We start from the raw sequence: 21,712 nt of genomic DNA, 5'->3' as shown, positions 1-21,712 counted from the left end.
AACTAGGGACCTGGAAAAATTCGCGGTTTCAACGACCACTAGGACAGACTCCACGATCCTCTATGTACTCGGGCAACTATCACCTGGTCATTGGCTACAGACTCGGGGCACCTGTTTACTGCGATTTTATGATTCGATACTTCTTTTGTTGAGTGTTTGCCATTGGCTCAAGGTCCTTCAGGTATATTGCGGTCCAATCACTGTTTGGATTTCTGCCTGTCTGGAAAGGAATCCGCGAATTTTCCCGGTCTCTAGTCTGAACTGGGCTCGGCGGTCTCCACCGGGCCCACAGGGGACCAGCAGGGGACCAGCAAGGGGACCAGTAGGGGACCAGCAGGGGACCAGCAGGGGACCAGCAGGGGGCCAGCAGGGGACCAGCAGGGGACCAGCAGGGACCAGCAGGGGACCAGCAGGGACCAGCAGGGGGCCAGCAGGGACCAGAAGGGGACCAGCAGGGGGCCAGCAGGGGACCAGCAGGGGACCAGCAAGGGGACCAGCAGGGGACCAGCAGGGGACCAGCAGGGGACCACCAGGGGACCAGCAGGGGACCAGCAGGGGACCCACAGGGGACCAACAGGGGACCAGCAGGGGACCAGCAGGGGACCAGCAGGGGACCAGCAGGGGACCAGCAAGGGGACCAGCAGGGGACCAGCAAGGGGACCAGCAGGGGACCAGCAGGGGACCAGCAGGGGACCAGCAGGGGACCAGCAGGGGACCAGCAGGGACCAGCTGGGGACCAGCAGGGGACCGTGATGGCTCGGCGGCGCTCACCCACGGCGCAGAAGAGGAAGGCGTAGGCGCGGTCCACGGGGCTGGTCGCGTCCTTGTAGCGCTCGCACCTGTCCGCCGGCGCGGGCCGGTAGTACAGGCCGAACCCCGCGAAGGGCAGACACACCAGCAGCAGCGCCAGCAGCCACAGCCCGAAGATGCCTCGCTTGATGACCGCCGGCGTCACGTGCTGCAACAGTGCGCCATAGCCTCACTCCCTCGTCGCTCATTATGTATCAGTCACCAACTGCACGCAACCTTTTCTCACGTGATAACGTCTTATAATTCGATGAACGCCGGCTGCACACACGAAAAAGCATGACTCATTGTCACGTTCCGCCTGAGCCGAGCGTGCAAGAACCGGCCAACCACCGTGCGAGATAATCTTCTATAATATCAAACAGGTTACGGCGAGCTTTTTAAAATAGTTGTTCGTGATTATATTTAAACAAATTATTTAAATTAAATTTGCAAAAAAAAAAAACTGTAAATAATATTTGAAAATTAAAAAGTATGCAATTTTTCATCAATGTTTTCTTATGACGTTATCACGTAAAATTATCGTCCGTAAACCGACTTTACAGACAACACCCTTTTTTCATCTTGTGGAAATTTCGTTTAATGTTCCGCGCGCATGGTGATACATTCACTCGTAATTTTTTTCATAACGTGCCTAAAGAAGTATAACTTCAAAAACACGTGATAAGAAAGCTACCAACATATCCGAGAGGTGATTGTTGATGACTCATGTAATAAACACTCCGAGGACGGACGAGCAGTTCTGTTTCGGGACTACGTTTTCAAACAGTGTGTTATTGAAGAGTGAAAATGGCAAAACGCATGTTTTCAGAATAATTTTTAGGCATGGAATTCACGGTAAAGATTCTTATAAGCATTCAAGGGACTTGCTTTACACCTTTACCTCCATTTCTCCGCCACATAATGTAATGGTTAATGCTCAGGTCTCACAGTTGTTTATGTACGACGAGAAGACTGCGCGCCAGTGCTTAGAGGCGACACCGCGCTAGAAGCACCAGCGAGCATCGCACTTATAATCCCGCCTCACTGACACAGACACACCCCTGACTGGGCCACCATATGAGTTCGTTTGGTCGGCGGATGTCAGCCGCGTCGAAAGCTAAGAGAAAATGGCGACTGCTGTGTCGACCGAAACGTTGATCTCGTCACTTTTGACGGGGCTACAACCCACAAGCCAAGAACAACCCTCATTGACCCCAAGTCAGACCCCACAATCATCCAGCCAAGTTGTAAAAGATAAGTTTGGTTGTGTGTGCCACATGAATACAGTTTTATTGAAAATTGTTTTTCGCATGTACGATTGTAACAAAAATTAACGGTAGGTTTTATTAAGTCAACAACTTTTGAAATACACATGAAATCGCATAAATATATAAATTCTCGCAAAACTGTGTGGGTTCTTTTATTTACGATTTTGAAGGATCGCAAAGCTGGAATCTCAATTCCACGACTAATCCAATTACACTCGTACATCTTTCCAGCGTAGGGTCGCACTGCCACGACGAACTGTAACTTGTCGCAGCGCTAGGAACTGTTCCTTGGCGAGCGAGTCGTGTCCGCGGCTCGGAGCAGACCTCGGACCAGACCTCGGAGCAGACCTTGGAGCAGACCTCAGAGCAGACCTCAGAGCAGACCTTGGAGCAGACCTCAGAGCAGACCTCAGAGCAGACCTCGGAGCAGACCTCAGAGCAGACCTCGGAGCAGACCTTGGAGCAGACCTCGGAGCAGACCTCAGAGCAGACCTCGGAGCAGACCTTGGAGCAGACCTCGGAGCAGACCTCAGAGCAGACCTCGGAGCAGACCTTGGAGCAGACCTCGGAGCAGACCTCAGAGCAGACCTTGGAGCAGACCTCGGAGCAGACCTCAGAGCAGACCTCAGAGCAGACCTCAGAGCAGACCTTGGAGCAGACCTCAGAGCAGACCTCGGAGCAGACCTTGGAGCAGACCTCAGAGCAGACCTCAGAGCAGACCTCGGAGCAGACCTCAGAGCAGACCTCGGAGCAGACCTTGGAGCAGACCTCGGAGCAGACCTCAGAGCAGACCTCGGAGCAGACCTTGGAGCAGACCTCGGAGCAGACCTCAGAGCAGACCTCAGAGCAGACCTCAGAGCAGACCTCGGAGCAGACCTCAGAGCAGACCTCGGAGCAGACCTCGGAGCAGACCTCGGAGCAGACCTCAGAGCAGACCTCTGAGCAGACCTCAGAGCAGACCTTGGAGCAGACCTCAGAGCAGACCTCAGAGCAGACCTCGGAGCAGACCTCGGAGCAGACCTCGGAGCAGACCTCGGAGCAGACCTCGGAGCAGACCTCAGAGCAGACCTCAGAGCAGACCTCGGAGCAGACCTCGGAGCAGACCTCGGAGCAGACCTCAGAGCAGACCTCGGAGCAGACCTCGGAGCAGACCTCGGAGCAGACCTCGGAGCAGACCTCGGAGCAGACCTCGGAGCAGACCTCGGAGCAGACCTCGGAGCAGACCTCGGAGCAGACCTCGGAGCAGACCTCGGAGCAGACCTCGGAGCAGACCTCGGAGCAGACCTCGGAGCAGACCTCGGAGCAGACCTCGGAGCAGACCTCGGAGCAGACCTCGGAGCAGACCTCGGAGCAGACCTCGGAGCAGACCTCGGAGCAGACCTCGGAGCAGACCTCGGAGCAGACCTCGGAGCAGACCTCGGAGCAGACCTCGGAGCAGACCTCGGAGCAGACCTCGGAGCAGACCTCGGAGCAGACCTCGGAGCAGACCTCGGAGCAGACCTCGGAGCAGACCTCGGAGCAGACCTCGGAGCAGACCTCGGAGCAGACCTCGGAGCAGACCTCGGAGCAGACCTCGGAGCAGACCTCAGAGCAGACCTCAGAGCAGACCTCAGAGCAGACCTCAGAGCAGACCTCGGAGCAGACCTCGGAGCAGAGCAGACCTCGGAGCAGACCTCAGAGCAGACCTCGGAGCAGACCTCAGAGCAGACCTCGGAGCAGACCTTGGAGCAGACCTCAGAGCAGACCTCAGAGCAGACCTCGGAGCAGACCTCAGAGCAGACCTTGGAGCAGACCTCGGAGCAGACCTCAGAGCAGACCTCGGAGCAGACCTCAGAGCAGACCTCGGAGCAGACCTTGGAGCAGACCTCCCGGGAGGCGAGGTGTCGAGGTGTTGGCAGGCCTGGCACAGGCGGCGCTTGTCCATGCGCGGCGCATGCGCAGACTGCCGACACTCCGGTGACGCGCGGGGGAATGCCAAATGCGCGCGCCAGGCGCACAGCCTCCACTCTCTTACAAATTACAGCAAATTTATGGACTTTTCAACGAAGAATTCACGAAGAATTTTGTACAGCTAAATATTCGCAGAAACTACGACGTATTACGACTTCCGATCTCTGTTTTAATTTTTTTTTTTAAGGTGAACACTCGTAGGAGAAAGAAGAGTGATTTTCGCACGAAGATCCCTTGATAATTTGTAACCAGCGTTCGTCGTGATTTTAACGTGAACCTACTGACCAGTGCAGGCGCCGGTGCTAGAGATGGCTTTGAAATGATATCCGTAACCAGACACTTTTAGTACGTCATTGCATGGCGAGTTGGAGGCAGTATCAGCAGCAGCCGTCACACCCGCTGGACAGAGTGAAGTCCACTGTGGCCCGTGCAAGTCCACCCCCTCAGGCGCCCAGACTAATGAGAGCCTCTGCTAGCGGCTCAGGACCGCTGACCCCGGGTCGCCCTCAGAGCAGCTCGTGCCACCCACCATGTTCCAATGAGATAATGTAACGATATTCGCGGTGGTCGCAGAACTTCGTCCAGTTAAACACCATCCAGACGCTCAGTTTCTATATTATTTACAATAAGTAACACCTCAGCTCCAGCTCGAAAGCCGTGTACCAGCCTCGAGCAGCTTCAGACTTGTCTTGTGGAGATGGGCCTGCGGCAGGAGTTCGGACCCACCCTGTGCGCCTTGTTGGCGCGGCAAGCCTCGCTGATCGCTATCGACCGCCGAGCTGTATTCAGGCCGTCCCTCGCTCGCTCGCCATGCCTCGCCATGCCTCGCCATGCCTCTCCCTCGCTCGCTATGCCCGCCGCGGACTGCTCGCTCGAGCAGTTCCCCCCTCCCCCGCCTCCAGTTCGCGAGCGACCTTCCAGCAGTTCGCGGAACACGAGAGCGTGGATCCGCATGCCAGCCAGGCCTGCTGGAGGATGTCTCCACGGCAACTTGCGAGACTAGTCTCTCAACGACAACTCGAGCAACTTGTCCCGCACTTTCATTATTTTTTGGTCTCTGTTCGAGCGAACATTTTTACTAATTTTATTCCTTAACAAGGTTACGTATATAAATGTGTATTATCAAATGAATGTTGTTAACAAAATAAACAATATTATAGCAACTCATTCTCATCTCACCTCATGTATTCCCCCAGGCTGGTCGGAGGGGCAGGTCTGTCCCTCTGGTAGGACAGCCGGCTGCTGTGAGTGTCGGCCCCGTGCCATCCATGCCGACCCTGCCTCGGGCGGGGAACTATAGGAAATTTCACTATTTAGTTTTCAGTATTTGTCGAATTTAACGCATACTTTACATGCGATCGACGCGCTTGGAGTTTCGGATTTTCTGGCTCCTGCGCATCTGCGCTACCCTGCAACCCGCATCGCGCTTCTGCGTGGTGCGTTGCATAGCGAGCAGGCGCTCCAGCAATGCTCGCCCGACGCCGAGAGGCCAATATCAACGCATGTAACATTTCCCGTCTATTGTTCAGGACCTGTAGGGGACTGCAGAGACTAAGTATTTCATGCCACATGCAAGAAAACATATTTAAGCACGCTGTTGTTAAAATAAAAAGACACGCAAAGAATCACAAGCTCCATTTAATGTTTTCGTATTGAAATACTGTATTATTACAATGGTTCCATAAAATTGATAAACATACACAATGAATCAAAAAACCGAATAATTTAAGAAACTTTTTATGTTTAGGGAAACTGGAGACCAAAGTTGTTGTCGCAATAGTTTATCAAGGGATACGTAATATCAAATTTTAATGACCAAAAACATAATAAAAGATATGGAAAACATCTTCCATGAGTTAAAATTTGAAACTATTTACAAATATCTGTAAGTTTACATGAACATTTCTCTTCCATTTACAAAAAAAATCTTACAGTGTACCGTCCAATGTGAACTTAGCGCTATCAGATTATAACCGCAACTTTCAGCAGAATCCTTTAATCGGATTCCTCCCTGCACGGCAATCTGCATGACCGGAGGGGGGGGGGGGGGCAGTTAGCCCCAGGGAGGGGAGAGGGTGTGAGCCGACCCTCGCCTGTAGAGTGGGGGGAGGGGTGGAGGCGCGACCGGGCATAAATGAGTGGCCCGGGTCTCGGCGGAGCGAGTGGTGAGTGGCCCGGGTCTCGGCGGAGCGAGCGGTGAGTGGTGAGTGGTGAGTGGCCAGCCAGCGAGTAGCAACTGCAGGCTCGGTCCCACACGCCATGTTTCAGTTGTCACGCCAGTTATTATTTAAGAGCTATTTATAAAATCTTAACTCGATACCTCCATTATATTTGTGTCAAAAAAAATGTACGGGAGGCATAGAGTTAAAATGTTAGAAATAAACCTTAAATCAAAGCCATGAAGTAAAAACTGAAAAGAATTAACAAGGCCGAGACTTGAGGTGCATTCACAATTTTTAAAAAAAATACTGTGAGTATGCCTTTCAGTAATCACCAGTGACGTGCACACTCCTAACCTCGATACGAGCTAACTCACGTGTTCTCTTCTTGTTTACGTTGCAAATAAACTTTTAATACGAAACCCGGACACGAAATTTAACATAAATTCTTTAAAATAATGCTAAGCGTGAAAAATAAAATAGTCGCTTTTCAAATATCAATATTTCTGGATGCGAATCACACACATAGTGTCTGCGCCGGCCGCTAGAATTCGCTGCCTGAATCTTAAACATTGCTTGTCGCCATCACAGGCAGATAGCAATTAGCAAAACTAAACAGCATGAAATTTTAAACTATTATAAATGGCTTTAATAAAAACTCTGCTTTGGGCCTGATTTTCGAAAAGAAAATTTATTAAAATTCTGCTCATCTTGTTAAAATTTACTATAACAGTTTATACTAGAAAGTTTCCGAAAACGTAAAAGGCATTACTAAAATATAAACCTAAAACATATTAACACAGATATTTTAACATTAGGTATATGTTTGTGTATGTATTTGTTTTTGCTTAAAAAACTGAAATCAGTCTGTAAATACTTCCTACAAACAAACCTCAACATTATTGAGCTGATTGAACGTTATAATTATTATATAATTAAAGAACTTGTAGTGATGAGATTGGAACCACGCCCCTTCAGGCTACCATGCGCGCTCCACCGCTGTGCCACACAGCCTCTTGGGAACACGGCCTGATAATATTATTGCAATGCCAATTTTCTTGGGTATTTTAAAACTTCTGATTACTTTTTACTATGAGTATTTTAGTTCACCAAATATATTCCAGGGTAGTTTCACTGTCATAAAGTTTCATTCTGCACACCAATACGTTTGGTTTGAACCCTAATGTTTACGAAAGTGACTACGTACGGGTTTATGTAGCCACAGGTGGGTCCGCCTTCTTTGTTGCATATTTCCGTTCATCGACATCCATTCCATTTTCACGAGTGCTCCTGCCACGAATTCTGGTGGCGGCTGCGGAAACTACGCATGCTTTTGCCCGTCACCGAGGTCAGATGTCGCACAACACTGGCGAGTTCTGAAACACTCGCTCACATTTGTTTTTCACGTCAGGAAAGCACGGTCCTTGCTACGTGTGTCTTGTCGATTGAAAAAAGAAAATAGTTTTCATAAGTGTTTAGTTCGTGAATAGCACGTGCTTCGAACATGAAGTAAAGTCTTTGCTGCGAGCACAGCTGACCTCGCGGAAAGAGGCCTCGGAGTTTGGGCAGAGATAGAGAGAGAGAGACAGAGAGAGAGAGTGAGAGAGAGAGAGAGACAGAGAGAGAGAGAGAGTGAGAGAGAGAGAGAGAGAGAGAGACAGCTCACACGAGGAACACTAGCGCCGCAGCGTGTCGTAAACTCTGGAGGATATGGCAGGCGGCCGGGAGGAACTCTGCCCTAGCTGCGCTCAGGAGTCTGTACACACGCGCCAGAAGTGTGTGGCCTGGAACCTCTCTGTACTCATTTCAACTCAGTCGAGCTGGAAAACATCTTAAAGGGCGATAAGCAGATAAACAGTTTACAACACTCCTACATCGGGGGAATGAGCTGTGTGTAATAATGATTCACACTTAACATCATAGCAATAACTTACGTTCTTTTAAAGGTACTTGCGATGGGGAAACTTTGTCCAAATGATTTTCATGGACAATCACCCTTGCTGGTTTTAACTCCATGCCATAGAGAGACCACAAGACAAAACTCATTGAAATACAGTTGAAACCAGCAATGGCGAATTTCCATTAAAATTCCTTGAATCAGTAATATTTTATGCTCAACAATATTAATAGTAAAGAAAAAAAATGATTGAAACATATTTTACGATTGAGTCTGCTATTAAAATATATATCAATGATAAAATAAACAAGAAATAAATATATTTGATCTGAGATTTATGAATGTATAACTTTTAAATACTTCACATATTAACACTCGCATACATTATCCAACGGATGTGACCTGGAATATTTGCAACCAACACATGTCCAGTTCCTCCTCATGACCCCTGCACTGTCTCTCTAAATGACGCGCTGGCGTAGCGCAGGTCGGGGTTAGATGATACACTATATATACATAATTTTTGCAAATGAAACATAAATAATCATGTAAAATTACAGATGTTTGTACATTTACATGAAAGCAACTGTATCACTGCAGAATAGTATCCGCAGGGTTAATACCCGGACATCCCCTGGTAAGAATCCGAGCCCAGTATAACTGCGAACACTATTTTGTAATGACACAGTGTTTTCAATGTGAATGTACAGATTTACAAATGTTTGTAACTTTAAATGAATATTTCTGTTCCATTAAGAAACCCGACCAGCACTCGGCGTGTGCAACAACAGACAGACGGAGTGTCCTGCGCTCTGCGCTCCGGGCTTCAAGAGTGATAGTGGAGGAGCTCACAGTCAATTGGCAGAGGGAAGAGAAACGAGCAGTGTTGCCAGATATGCTTGGTCGACCACGACCCCTCGCCCGGCGGGGGTGCGATGAGCAGGGGTGGAAGGGGGTTGTTGTCGTCAGTGGCGGCGACTGATAACGGCCGTACCCCCCCCCCCCCTGGGCCGACACATCACCGCGTCGCGGGACAGCACTGCACTGCACGCATCGCTGTTAACGGAACAGAAGTATTCATGCAATAGTGCAGAGCCGGAGGGGAATAGGCACGATATTCCCACGCGACTTGGTGTTTGAGGAGCTGCGAGAGGCTGAGGCAACCATCACCATCTTGGCTGACCTGAGGTTGACTCAAAGGAATCCCCCATCACAAGAGTATCACAATCACCAAGCACACCTTTAAAATTTCCACCTTCACTTTACGAAGAAAGCTGGTTGCATATTATCCAGGGATATCAGCAAATTTACGGACACTGAATAAACTTTCTTTGAACACAAATCCAAAAGAAACTTCTTGGTGTATTAGTAAAACATTAAAAAAAACTGGTTTAGTCCACAGTAAGAACACTCTTCTCTTGTCCACCTTCGTTAAGAACTGAACATGCAGCTGCTGGGAAGTGGAAGCACGCGAAGAGGCAGTTGTTTGCAGTCACGAAGCAGCGCTGGTTCGTCTGGCGAGCGACACGTGGTGGTCCACAGCGAGTCACCCAGTTCCCGCCGAGGGCTTCTGGCCTGAGGTCGGCGCTCGTAAACATGCCCGCCGGCCCGAGCCGGCAGATAGCAGCCCACATGCCCGCCTCGGCTGTAAAAGTACTCGCCGATCGACACTCGTCAACACTGTCAGCCGCTGGGCGCGCGACCACAGGCTCCGAGTACTGCCAGGGTCTGCATTCTCTTGGCCTGTGCTCTCTTGGAAGTATCAGTAAACCCACGCACTGTCCAGGACCCTTCCTCTTCGGTCCCAAGGGCATAGCAGTGTGCCATAGTCATGATGTCTTATAACTCAAGCACAGGACACAGCTATTATTTATTAACTGCAAGTATGTACTTTTAAATATGAAGCTTTTGCGCTGTGCATGGTTTAACAAGACAACCTTCTGCTGCCCTAGCCAGTTGTAAAACAGCTCCATTATGCTGTTATGCCCGAGAAATAACCTGGTCTAAACGAAGAGTTATTCGTAGTCTCAGACAACTGGATCTTCGAAGAAACGAAGCCTGATTCCGACTTCGAGTTGAGTGTTGTTGTTGTAAACAGCGGGGAAGGGAAAAAATAAGGTGTTTGCTGTATAGTCAACAAGATTCTGTATATATTGTCCATAAAAAATTGTTAAATTTAATTTATGTTAAAATTAAGAAAACTCTGTACCGCAAACATTTGAAGATAAACCGTAAATTTACGAATATCCCTGCATAATTTCTAACCAGCGTTCTTCCCAAGATTTTAGGTGAAAATTTTCGACAGTGTGGAATACAGCCGCGTCGAGAACGAAGGTTTTACTGACGTTTAGGTTCAGATTGCAGTCACCATCATCAGAGTAGCATCCTACTGAGGGTCTTAGATGTCCTTTTGTATTCATTACACGCAACAAATGCAAGTAAAACACGACCGCAAACGCAAGACGTCACCAACTCTACAACTAGAAATTGTTAAGCAGTACAAAACCATTTCTTCCTTTGGAATTCTTCTGATAATTCATGTTAAACCTATCATGACAGTTATGCAAATTTCATTATTTTTAATTGAAAGTGTTAGTTTCTTTCACTGTGCAAAAGTTCAACAAGTCAAAATGCCACACATGTAACACGTTGGCCTTCTAAACACATAACGTCTGCTTCTTGAACAGTTTTCGGAACGTTTCACTTCGAATATGGAAGGCGGAAACGCCAGAAGTCAAAAGTTGGCTGATGCTTGCGTAGGGTTTTTGAGTAGTTTTATAAACGGTTGTTTGAACTTGCAGTGTCTTGCGTATAGTTTACAATCCCGGCCTCAGTGCCCGCGCTGTGCAGCTTCCGTGCGTGAGCTGGTTTCCGGCTTTGGCCCTCATTTTCAACAAGGATTCTCACTCTTGTTACAATTCATTAAACAGTTAATTCTATAAAGTTTCCATTTGGCGATGGAAAAATTTGTTTTACCCCATCCGCCACTGATGGCAGCACTGTAGTTACACGTTTCCGTTCCATTCAAGAAATGACTCCCGCCGTACCGGGAGCTAGTAAACAACGTCTCATCTCGTGTGTCGGCCGCGACGAATGACGGATCCATCCACGTGGGGAGGGTTCATCTCCGGGCAGACGTGGTGCGCCCACTGCAGCGCTGACACCAGCGACCAAGCCAGGACAGAGAACCCCACGCGACAGAGCAGGGCGGCCATCTTGCCCCCCTCAGGGTAAACAACTCGCGGCTCCTCAGTCGCCCGCTGGGAAGGAAATTGGGCGTCTCGTTACGATCTCGTTACTTGAAGGAGCGATGAGATGATGCCCTGCGGGAATAACCACGTGGCAACTGGGTTGAAAAACAACTCCATCTTGACTTCCCCCTCCCCCTCCACCCCCTTCGGAAAGCGGCACGCTGTTCAATAATTTAGTATCGTCGGTTCAAAGCGAACAACCGATATCCAAGCAGGTGTAAGATCCAAGCAATGTGCATTTTATAAAATACTAGTTGATGTACCCATGCTTGCCACTGTCGCACCTCGGGAAAAAAAAAGCCCCCCGATGAAGTGACTGTTGCAATGGAGATGTAGAAGGTATCAACAATGCAAATGCCCGTTGCCATGGATGCAAATAAAGATTTAACAATGCAACAACGAAATCACATATATATCTTATCCGATACGACTCGCGCGCCACACATGTAGTACTATTGTACGTTGATGGTACTATGTCAGAAACTTTCGCGAAAGTGCCAATAACAACCCTACGAAGTTTTAATTCAATTGCATGAGCGATGTGCGAATGCTTAGAAGACGAACACACAAACATTAATTATTTTGTATAAGATTTATTCCAGTTGTTAACTGTTGCGGAATCCACAACAAAAGCTCCGGGAAAGACAAAGGGAACGTATCGAGTGACACTCAAAGCTAGCATCTGACCTCGTTGTTAATATTATATTATCATTCAGGTTTGACAGCATGTTTGAAACATTTCCAAAACTCATTCTTCATTACCACCGCGAGGCCGCAGGTTCGTCCCTGGAACGGACACACGAACCATTTGCAAAGAAAATAAGTAAATAAATAACATACCAATTATACACCAAACATGACACGCAAATCTTAAATTATTACTGGAATTAGTGCTAAAAAAATACAGCCAGGACTGGCCAAGCTTCAAGTCTAAATAACTACAGAGTTCTCTGGCAGATTTTCCTCACTAAAACACAGCCTTACACTGTATTTATTTTTGTAAATAGAACAGATATATTACAGATATTTGTAATTTGTACATTTACATGAAAACAACTGTATCACTACAAAATAGTGTTCGCAATTATCCTGAGTTCGGATTCTTACCCGGGCATTTATTCATTGTATTGTCCCAGTACCTCAAATAGTAAACGTTATTTCTAAACCGTTCTCTGAATAGCTGTACAGTATTAACCGCACACATAATAAGCATACAAAAATACAGTCAAATAATCTTTTTCATGGTTTTAAGAAAATTCTGATTGAAACATCAAAAAAACATATACAATTATGCGGCAATTTTCGTAAAAAATACTTAGTATTAACTCGGAAAACGTAGGCTATTTAATATGTGCAAAAAAAGAACTATAGCCATGTGTTGTACAAATTTACAATAACTTTCTTGTAGTATTACTATCTATTCCTTGTTAACTGGTTTACAAAGGAATCTTCTCAAAATTACAGATATATTTCTGTATTCTTTAACTCGTTACATGATAAACACGTAGCAAGTTATGTCATGGTCTTGTAAATGTTTTTGTGCAGTTGCTGTGGTCGTCGTGGTTGTTTTGGGCAGTGTTGCTTGCGACGGGACAGATGACGTCCGCTGCAGAAATAGCGACTGGACGGAGGGAAAATCCCGATATCGGAAATGACCCGGGTATAAGCCTCCTCAGAACATGTTCCGAGGTGACAACGGCTCAGTCGCTGCTTGGAAGAAGGACAGACAGACACATTATCGCACTAGGGATAGGGATAACCGGGAAAAGTGTGTTTAATGTGTCTTATTGTGCAGCGAGATTTCCAGGCAACATACTACCAGCGACGCGGCGCTGCTGTGCGGGCTGACTACTTGCAGGCGTCACCTCTACATTATCACCATCGCGCATTACAAGGGCAACTTCACACGTCAATAATTCCTTTGAACGATAAGACAAAATATTCAGTAACTATACTGACATGGTACAATAAAGTAAATACCACCACGTCCACTGAGCGTGAGCCGGGTGGTGACCTGTGTCTGACCACTCAGCTCTGCAGCGTCGCCATCGAGCGCCCCACTCCCCCAGGGCTGTGAAGTAGTTTCACTCCGAGGCGAGCGAGGGCGCACGAGCTGTTTGTGGAGCGGCCTCCCAAACCGCGACTGTCGCACTTACAGTTTTACAACCGGCAAGTTTTAAATTCAAATGTAAACTAAACAAATCAAGCCCCAGTCGCACGCTACGGCCGGAAACTCAGAATTAACTTAACGCAAGATGCTGAGCTCCCCTAGCGTCTTATTACCTCTCGGTACACGGCATTGAAGTGACTAGATGCACTCACATACAAGCTTGTTTTCGTGAGTGCTAAATTTCCTGGTTAATTAAGTGAATATTGTTAACAAAGTGTAAAAAAATGGGAAATAAATTATTATTATTATTTGGTAGCAGTCATTTCGTGAATGGTACGTGACCACGGTGCCGCCATCTGTGTCGGATGGAGCCAAAGGGAAACTTTGTATTATTAAATGTTTAATGAATATTAGCATAATGAGCAGTATTTTAATAAAATTCGTGGTGTGAAACCAGGTCCGAAACCGGGATTTAGTATCTTATCAAGTCTTTTGCGCTTTTAACGGAGCTCTGCAAATCAAATGATCCGATAGTTGACGTAGCTGCTCTGGCAGCGAATTCTAGCGGCGGGTGTGTAAACACTGTTAAAATTCGCGTCTATAAATGAAGTCGAAAACACAAATTGCGTACATTTATCGCGCTCGTAATTATTTTACAGAACTATACGTCCCGACGGTTGAATTATAATTATATTTGCAACAAGACAACACGCGAATGTGCGCGCTACCGAGGTCAGATGGTTGCACATCATTGGTCTAGCTCCAGAGTGGCGGTTGTGCACTCCTGATTGCGAGGCTCCCGGGGGTCTGCAGTTGCAGACTGCGGCGCTGATAAGCCGGCTGCAGCGAGTGACGTCATCGGCGCCATCTGGTGACCTCGCCTCGTCCTTGGGCGCGGGTGACCTCGGAGGTCAGCGCGTGACCCGCCCGGGCTGAAGGCAGAGCGCGCGCACATAATTGATCGTGTTTGTAGAAACACGAGGCGACGGGAAGTCGTACCTCCGGCAGGTGATGTTCCGCTCGCGCAACACACGAGGGGGGGGGGGGAAGTCGCAGTCTTCTGTTTCATCCCCATTACCGGGTTATACTTACTTAACCAGGGTTGGAACCAGTGTAGCGGCGGCCGCGAATGACGAGGGCGGAGGTGGAAGTAGCCGCACTCCCGAGGTTATCCTGGCAGGGTGATCATGCAGTGGATCACTGTTGCCTTCCGCAGGTGGAGGAGTGGGGATATCACAACACCGCGAAGTGAAGAAGGCCTGATCCGGCCGGTGATCGAACCCAGGATCTTCGACTCGCCAAGCAGGAGTTATCACGACCATCCCAAACGGTCGGACGTATTGAAGTTACCCGGACTCTTTCAGAATGTTAAACACTCGGAGATTAACACAATATGAAGTCAAATATTGTTCCGGTTATTTTAAGACTAAATTCTGATAGTTTAGATAACAATTATGAACATCAGGAACACCTGGGACTGGCGACGTTAGGTAGAATACTATGGTTACTGTTTATGCAAATACACGCCTACTCATTACAATTTTTTGTTATGTATGAAGAGCACACAAACGGAACACGGAAGCCCGAACCGTTTCTGTTACGTAACGCAGCAACAGCCGCCTCGTCCTTGTTTCGTAAGCCCTCTGACGACGCCTCCGGGAACTGTCCGCAGCGGGACTCTTCCCTTCACCCCCCCCCTCACCACCCCTCCACTGTGCCACACAGTCGTATATGAAGTTCTCGGTGGGAAAAAATTACGAAAAAAAAAATCATAACCATATATTTTTTACAGATAACTACCCTTTTTTATTACCAACTGTGGATTTACATTTTATTTGAAACGCTATAGATAAATAAATAGAAGACCGACAGCAAAGTGGAAATCCTAGCCCTCAACACATGATACGACTAGACAAAGTTCAGAAGGCGCACTGTTAGAAATTACAGTAAATATATAAAGTGCACATTCCTGCAGGAAGTTTATTTTTTGCACAAATAGCTCTAAATCCTCTGCACGCAATCAAATTAAGTTAGGAATGAAAATGGAAGAAGCCAAACAAATAAGAAGTAAAGGTGAAGGTACGTACGTCGAGAGTTTTGACCGGGCCACCTGATTGGCTAGCAGGTCACGTGATGGCCGCGATAGGCCCCAGTATCGTCAGGAGCGTACGGCGAACCCCGGGCGAGACAGTTCCAGAAACCTCCGCGAGGCCGCAGCAGGGTCTCCTCTGCGCATCTCCTCCGCGCAGGTTTCCGGTCGCGCGACGCCGCGCGCATGCGCAATGGCTGCTCGGCGGAGACAATGGCCGGCGCGCGACAACGAGGAAGGAGTTGACCGCCACGCCAGCGCGAAAACAAAAGCGGCGCGTGCGTCGTTAATTGGCTGGCGGGCCGCCAAGCCGCGCGCCATGGCTGCCGGCCATTTTGTCCGACATCGCCCGGACTGCGAATCGCTGTTTACCGAGACCCGACACGGCGACGAAACATTACGTGGCCATGCGCCAGAAGGTCAGTGCCATGTTTCAAGGTTATGTTGGACATGGACGAAGAAAACAATTGAACTGCGGGCGTAAGCAATGACCATGCCATTTCTTTCAAGTACTAGAAAACTTGCTTATGCAAACAAATTTTAATCTCAAGTGTAAATATTTTTATAATTTTATGGGCCCACATGTTGGCTGGTTCAATATCAGTCAGCACATGATAATCTTATCCAAGATTCTAATCTCTCGCTCTGAAGTTAGCGCTTCTACAGGAATTTGGTTTCATATTTTCGAGTTATTCCGAGACACTTTAAAAATTATTATATTAAAAAAAATATATATAAATATATAAAGAAGTTAGCTTTTATATAAATGGTTTAAAAGTCGCGCAGGTGTTTGTAATTTGCGCGCCTTTTTACACCCATTCATTATATAACTCTTAGGAAATAATCGTGACAGAACAACAAATGTCAATAGGTATTGTGTTAAATGTATAGAAGAACTGGAATTGGGTGGCAGTAATGGCGAGAAAATAAAAATAAAAATTCAACATGGCTTGTGCGACCTCATGCTAACATAACTAGACAACTTTGGACAGCCTACAGTTCACAGGGACGGTGGGTTAGGTTAACAATATTTAAAGTACTCTTTGACTGTAGAATACGAGTATATTATAAAATAATATTTATAAATAATATAAAAATCGTATATAATCCTTGCAATATATATATTTTTTCCACGAGCGATCGTCAAACTTCGGAGAACTTCGCCGGAACTGTTCGGGCGCGTCTGTCATCGCTATGAACTGCAAGGCTTCACAAATACTCAGTAAATTAAATTAGAAGAGGTTTTTCCACGGAGTAATAAAAATTTATGTAAAAATAATCTTTGAAATCTTAATTGGGCATGTTGTAGCCACTAAGCGACTGTACGGTATTGGCAAATATCACAGTACCAACAACATAAAGAAAGTGTTCGTTACACAGGTAACCATCAAAGTCGTGTCCTCCGCAGAGTTCAGTTTGCGAATTTGTTTAGGCGCTGGGGAACATGGTCACATTTCTGCACACACTGTGCTCCAACTGTTATGATCAAGGTAGTTCCAAGTCTGATCGACCAATTGTGCTATTTACCTCGAATGAATGTGCCCTTACATAAGGAATGATTATCCTTCCTTCAACCGACTTAACAGGTATTAAGAGTTAATGTCCTGTGTGGAGCCCCCAGTGAATCAGCATGCTTGCATACTTGGGTATTTATTACCTGACATTGATTACATTAAGTGTAAGGAGTGACACCAGTCGAGGAATAAGTTGTAAACGCTTGTTTACTTGTTATAACCAGCCACGTGATAACATGGCGTTTGACAGCCCTGGTTCACCGTCACAGTTACTGTGCTTCAACTCAGGGTTTACCCTTCCTGCCTTGTGGACCTGCAAGTGCCTTGTGGAGCTGCAAGTGCCTTGTGGACCTGCAAGTGCCTTGTGGAGCTGCAAGTGCCTTGTGGAGCTGCAAGTGCCTTGTGGACCTGCAAGTGCCTTGTGGAGCTGCAAGTGCCTTGTGGACCTGCAAGTGCCTTGTGGAGCTGCAAGTGCCTTGTGGAGCTGCAAGTGCCTTGTGGACCTGCAAGTGCCTTGTGGAGCTGCAAGTGCCTTGTGGAGCTGCAAGTGCCTTGTGGACCTGCAAGTGCCTTGTGGAGCTGCAAGTGCCTTGTGGACCTGCAAGTGCCTTGTGGAGCTGCAAGTGCCTTGTGGAGCTGCAAGTGCCTTGTGGAGCTGCAAGTGCCTTGTGGAGCTGCAAGTGCCTTGTGGAGCTGCAAGTGCCTTGTGGACCTGCAAGTGCCTTGTGGAGCTGCAAGTGCCTTGTGGAGCTGCAAGTGCCTTGTGGAGCTGCAAGTGCCTTGTGGAGCTGCAAGTGCCTTGTGGAGCTGCAAGTGCCTTGTGGACCTGCAAGTGCCCACTGTGAATGCTCTCTCGCTGCTGAGCAAGGCTCTCATGACCTCTTGGGAAGGTGAATCTGCAGTGTCTCGCCACTGCCTTCCGCCAGCTTGGAGGCCATCGAAGACAACACCTAACCCACTGCTCAACTCAGGAATAATATTTTTCACACGTGAAAATGTTTCCTGACCAGATCGAATCCAAGAACCAGAAAAACAGGCCAAGATGTCTGATGTTCTTGTAATCTGTGAATATATTTTCATCTGTGTAATGCGCATCAAATAATAATATTATAATTATATTCCAACAACAAAAATACATGCTCACATATTAATATTTTATCTAATTTATTCTTCCAAACAAAACATTAAATGTTACATTTAATCACAAATAAATAACATCAATACTAGAATTATAAAGAAAAACGATCTAGTAATCAAGTGATTGTTGCAGCTTTGCTCCTATGAAAAGATTTATTCAAAAAGCATCCAAATATCTTTGTCCTCATTAACAATGCTTCAAGGTTATTTTATATTTAAATTTCATAAAAGAGTAGTTAATAAAATTAGTTACAAATTAACTTGAAATTTATTTTTCACACAGTTTTCAGGAAAACACAAAATATAATAATTTTTTTTGCGTGTAACATCTGACTACAATTTTGGAAGTTCATTAGAAACATGTAAAACGGGTAATAATGTCTACAAAAATGGTTTGAACCCTTAATTAAACTTAGTTTTTTTCCCAGACGTTATACAGTCTAACAAATGTCTTGTTGCAGGTGGAGCCAGACGAATAACTCCCCCCCCCCCCCCAGACGCTGCAGTTATAAATCGCCCACTTAATCACGCCCACCGTGACCGCTCCAGTTAATGACGGGAATCCATCTCCGAAATCTGTGGCAACCAACTCCTGCAAAATCACCCTCGAAGAAATTTAGGCCAATTAGTTAAGTCGCCAGAAATTTCATAAGGATCACCGAATTCCCTTTGCACCGAAAAACTTTGCCAGACATTAGTAGTTAACTATATACGCTTAAATTATACATCAAACATTTCTCAACATAACTGACTTTTATCGTAAATCACATAAGTTATATTTATTAAACGAAAAGGTAAACTTTGAGGGAATTCGTGAAACTGATAACAATTACGGTCACTTATGCACGACTCTTTCACATCCACTATATCACTAGAGCCTAGAGCCTAGAGCCTAGAGACCAAAATCATTCGCGAATTCATTTCGTAATTTACTGAAATTCAAATAATTTTACGTTTGTGGTGCTTCTGTAGTTGGTTCGCTGAGCATATTTTACCAATCAAAGAAGTTTGGAATCACGATCACCCGGTGGAGACGCCTCACGACTCAGCAGCCAATGAACAGGCGACGTTTGCCCGAGAGTGCAGAGGATACTGGAGTCCATCCTGGAGGTCAGTGAACCCGTGGATATACTGCACTAGCGTATATTGTTGAAAATATTTGGCACAGAAAATAAAAATTCATGGTGTGAAAATTTACATAAATAAATATCCCTTAAATGATGTTAATGTCGAGAAAATAATAACAAATATTTTAACATGGTGAGTAGGTGTGAGCTTTAACGTATCCTTCATAACGGGGTCGCTGCTAACTGCGCGGTGTTGTGAGATGAGACTGGGGGGGGGGGGGGAGGAAGCACCCCGAAGAAACCCCCTGGCCCGCGGGAAACGTCCGCCACGTGTCTGACGCGCGGCTGCAGGTGTGACAGCGCCGGGGTCCGAACCCTCAGCCTGGCGGGAGGAGAGACGCGACCACTCAGCCGCGGGACAGTGAAGTCGCAGAGTCGACGAACCAAGATTTTTTTTGACGTGACAACGTCTAATAAATCGATGAACGCCGGCTGCACGCACGAAAAAGTGTCCCGTAACGCACATTGTCCCGTTACGCTGTGTCCCGTTACGCTTATTGTACGCTTGCGCAACATCTATCTCTCTTCCACTCGATTGGAACAACCATCGATTTGACTTTTTCGAGGCACATTAAACTTGAAACACTCCCATTCGTTTCCTACTTTTCCTATCATCGTCCTATCCTTAAAAGAATAACACAGATTGGAAGAAGTTAAATATCAAACATGTATAAAAGTTATAGTTAAAATAATCTGTTCGTTAAAGTAATAAACATATCTGAATTAATAAGTGCAAATCAAAGTAAATTTATCAATTAAATTGTAGATTTCATTTCACTCCTTCTTTGTATCCATACAAAATAGTGATAATTCAATAAAAATGATTCAATTTTATTCATAAAAGTATGCAATCATTTCATCAATGTTTTGTTATGACGTTGTCACGTTAAACTATCGTCCGTAAACCGACTTTATGTACAATCATTTTTTTTTCGTTCCCCCTTCTCCCCTTCCCCGCAGTACCGCAGACTCGGACCACGCAGAGCGTGTAAAACCAGATGCTGGCCTGCTCGACAAAACAGCGAGATTAACGCACGTTTAAAACGCCCCTGTAAACAAGCTGCCATAAAAACCGTAAAAAAAAGCGAAGCACTATAAAGTAAAAGTTACGATCCCACTAATCAGTGAAGTTAATTTTAGCTAAAACATCCGATGAATGAAAGTTTCTCAATCGCGCAACTAATTAGAAGTTTTATTAGCTTTTTTTTCCTTCAGAAAGTCGTGGCTCACTCCTACACTCCTTGATAGTTTACGCGCCTGCATAATTAAAGCTAACTTCACGAAGAACAGATTACGAAAATATCGGGGTAACAAATTACACAGGAGACCATCCCGCTGATTAACAGTCCAGTATATTGTGGCGATAACCATAATGTTACATTCCCACCTCTCTCTTTAAATAGGAGTTTCGTCACTTTCATTCCCGAATGAGATTTTAGTGCGTGTCGTCGGCCTGTGAGTGTAGACAGACAGTTAATGGCGTGGGTTGGAATCTTCACTAAGCAGCAGGAGTTTTAAACTCATGTTTTCACGCTTGTTAGATTATCTTAAGATGTACAAACTACTCAAAATTCAATGTTTCTCAACGTTCCTTGCTTTGAGATACTTGAGTTTAGCGGCAAGTCCCTGCACAATATTCTGTGCCAATATTTAAATAGCGAGGACCAAATACAAAAAATTTAAAATTCATGGGGTAAAGTTTCTTGGCTCCTATTGGCCAAAATCAACAGGCCAACCAGAAGAAAGAAATGCTATCTTTGGCCCACATCTGCAGTCAATCAGGAAACACTCCCCTCTAAGGCTAGAGTATTATAAGCCAGAAGAACTTGTAACAACCTATTCATATCATTTAAGTATTTGCTTCCGCCCTGAACGGTGGCATGTTTATTCTTGTGTTATTCACGTTTTCTTCTTTAGTATTAGGTGCTGACTGGCATCGGAGTGAGTGGGTCTCCTGTATTCTCCTACACGTAATGCATGCCAATTTGCACCCCGCATGACAGAGACCAGGGTTTTCCCTGTGTCTATGCAGGTTTTACCTGGGCCCAACCTATCTCTAGTTATAGTCTAGATTTATGAGTGAGGGGAGTTAGTCATGGCGCCCATCGCTGCCATGGCTGGCCAATCCCCTCCTAGCACACGATGCATGTGACCCTCTCCCTGCATGGCTAATCCCAGCATGACTAGGCGTATAGGCTTCGGCCTGAGTCGCACCTAGGTCGCTACCCTAACCCGGACCCCTCCCAAATACACTTAGTTTTAGTTTGGTTAGGAAATAAAATAATTGTAATAACCTCAGTAGGTAACTGCTCCCTGATGATGGCAACTGCAACGTCGACCGAAACGTAGGTGATGTTTTCGCCTTCGACGCAACTTCAATGGCCGTGAAAGCCAGCGATCTTTATTAAATCTATGGAGTGA

The 21,712-nt window shown here is 46.4% G+C and overlaps 1 protein-coding gene across 1 annotated transcript in view; it reads right to left on the bottom strand.

Moving 5' to 3' along the window:
* Positions 1–21,712, bottom strand: part of LOC134532461 (prostaglandin E2 receptor EP4 subtype) — a 49,307-nt gene that overhangs the window by 10,379 nt on the left and 17,216 nt on the right. Inside the window, exon 2 of the mRNA XM_063368874.1 lies at positions 772–958. Within this exon, the coding sequence (XP_063224944.1) occupies positions 772–958 (187 nt within the window). The remainder of the gene's footprint in view (positions 1–771; positions 959–21,712) is intronic.

This window comes from Bacillus rossius, chromosome 6, assembly GCF_032445375.1.
Source record: "Bacillus rossius redtenbacheri isolate Brsri chromosome 6, Brsri_v3, whole genome shotgun sequence".
NCBI classification, from domain to species: Eukaryota; Metazoa; Arthropoda; class Insecta; order Phasmatodea; family Bacillidae; genus Bacillus; species Bacillus rossius.
This window is presented reverse-complemented; position numbering and strand designations above follow the sequence as displayed.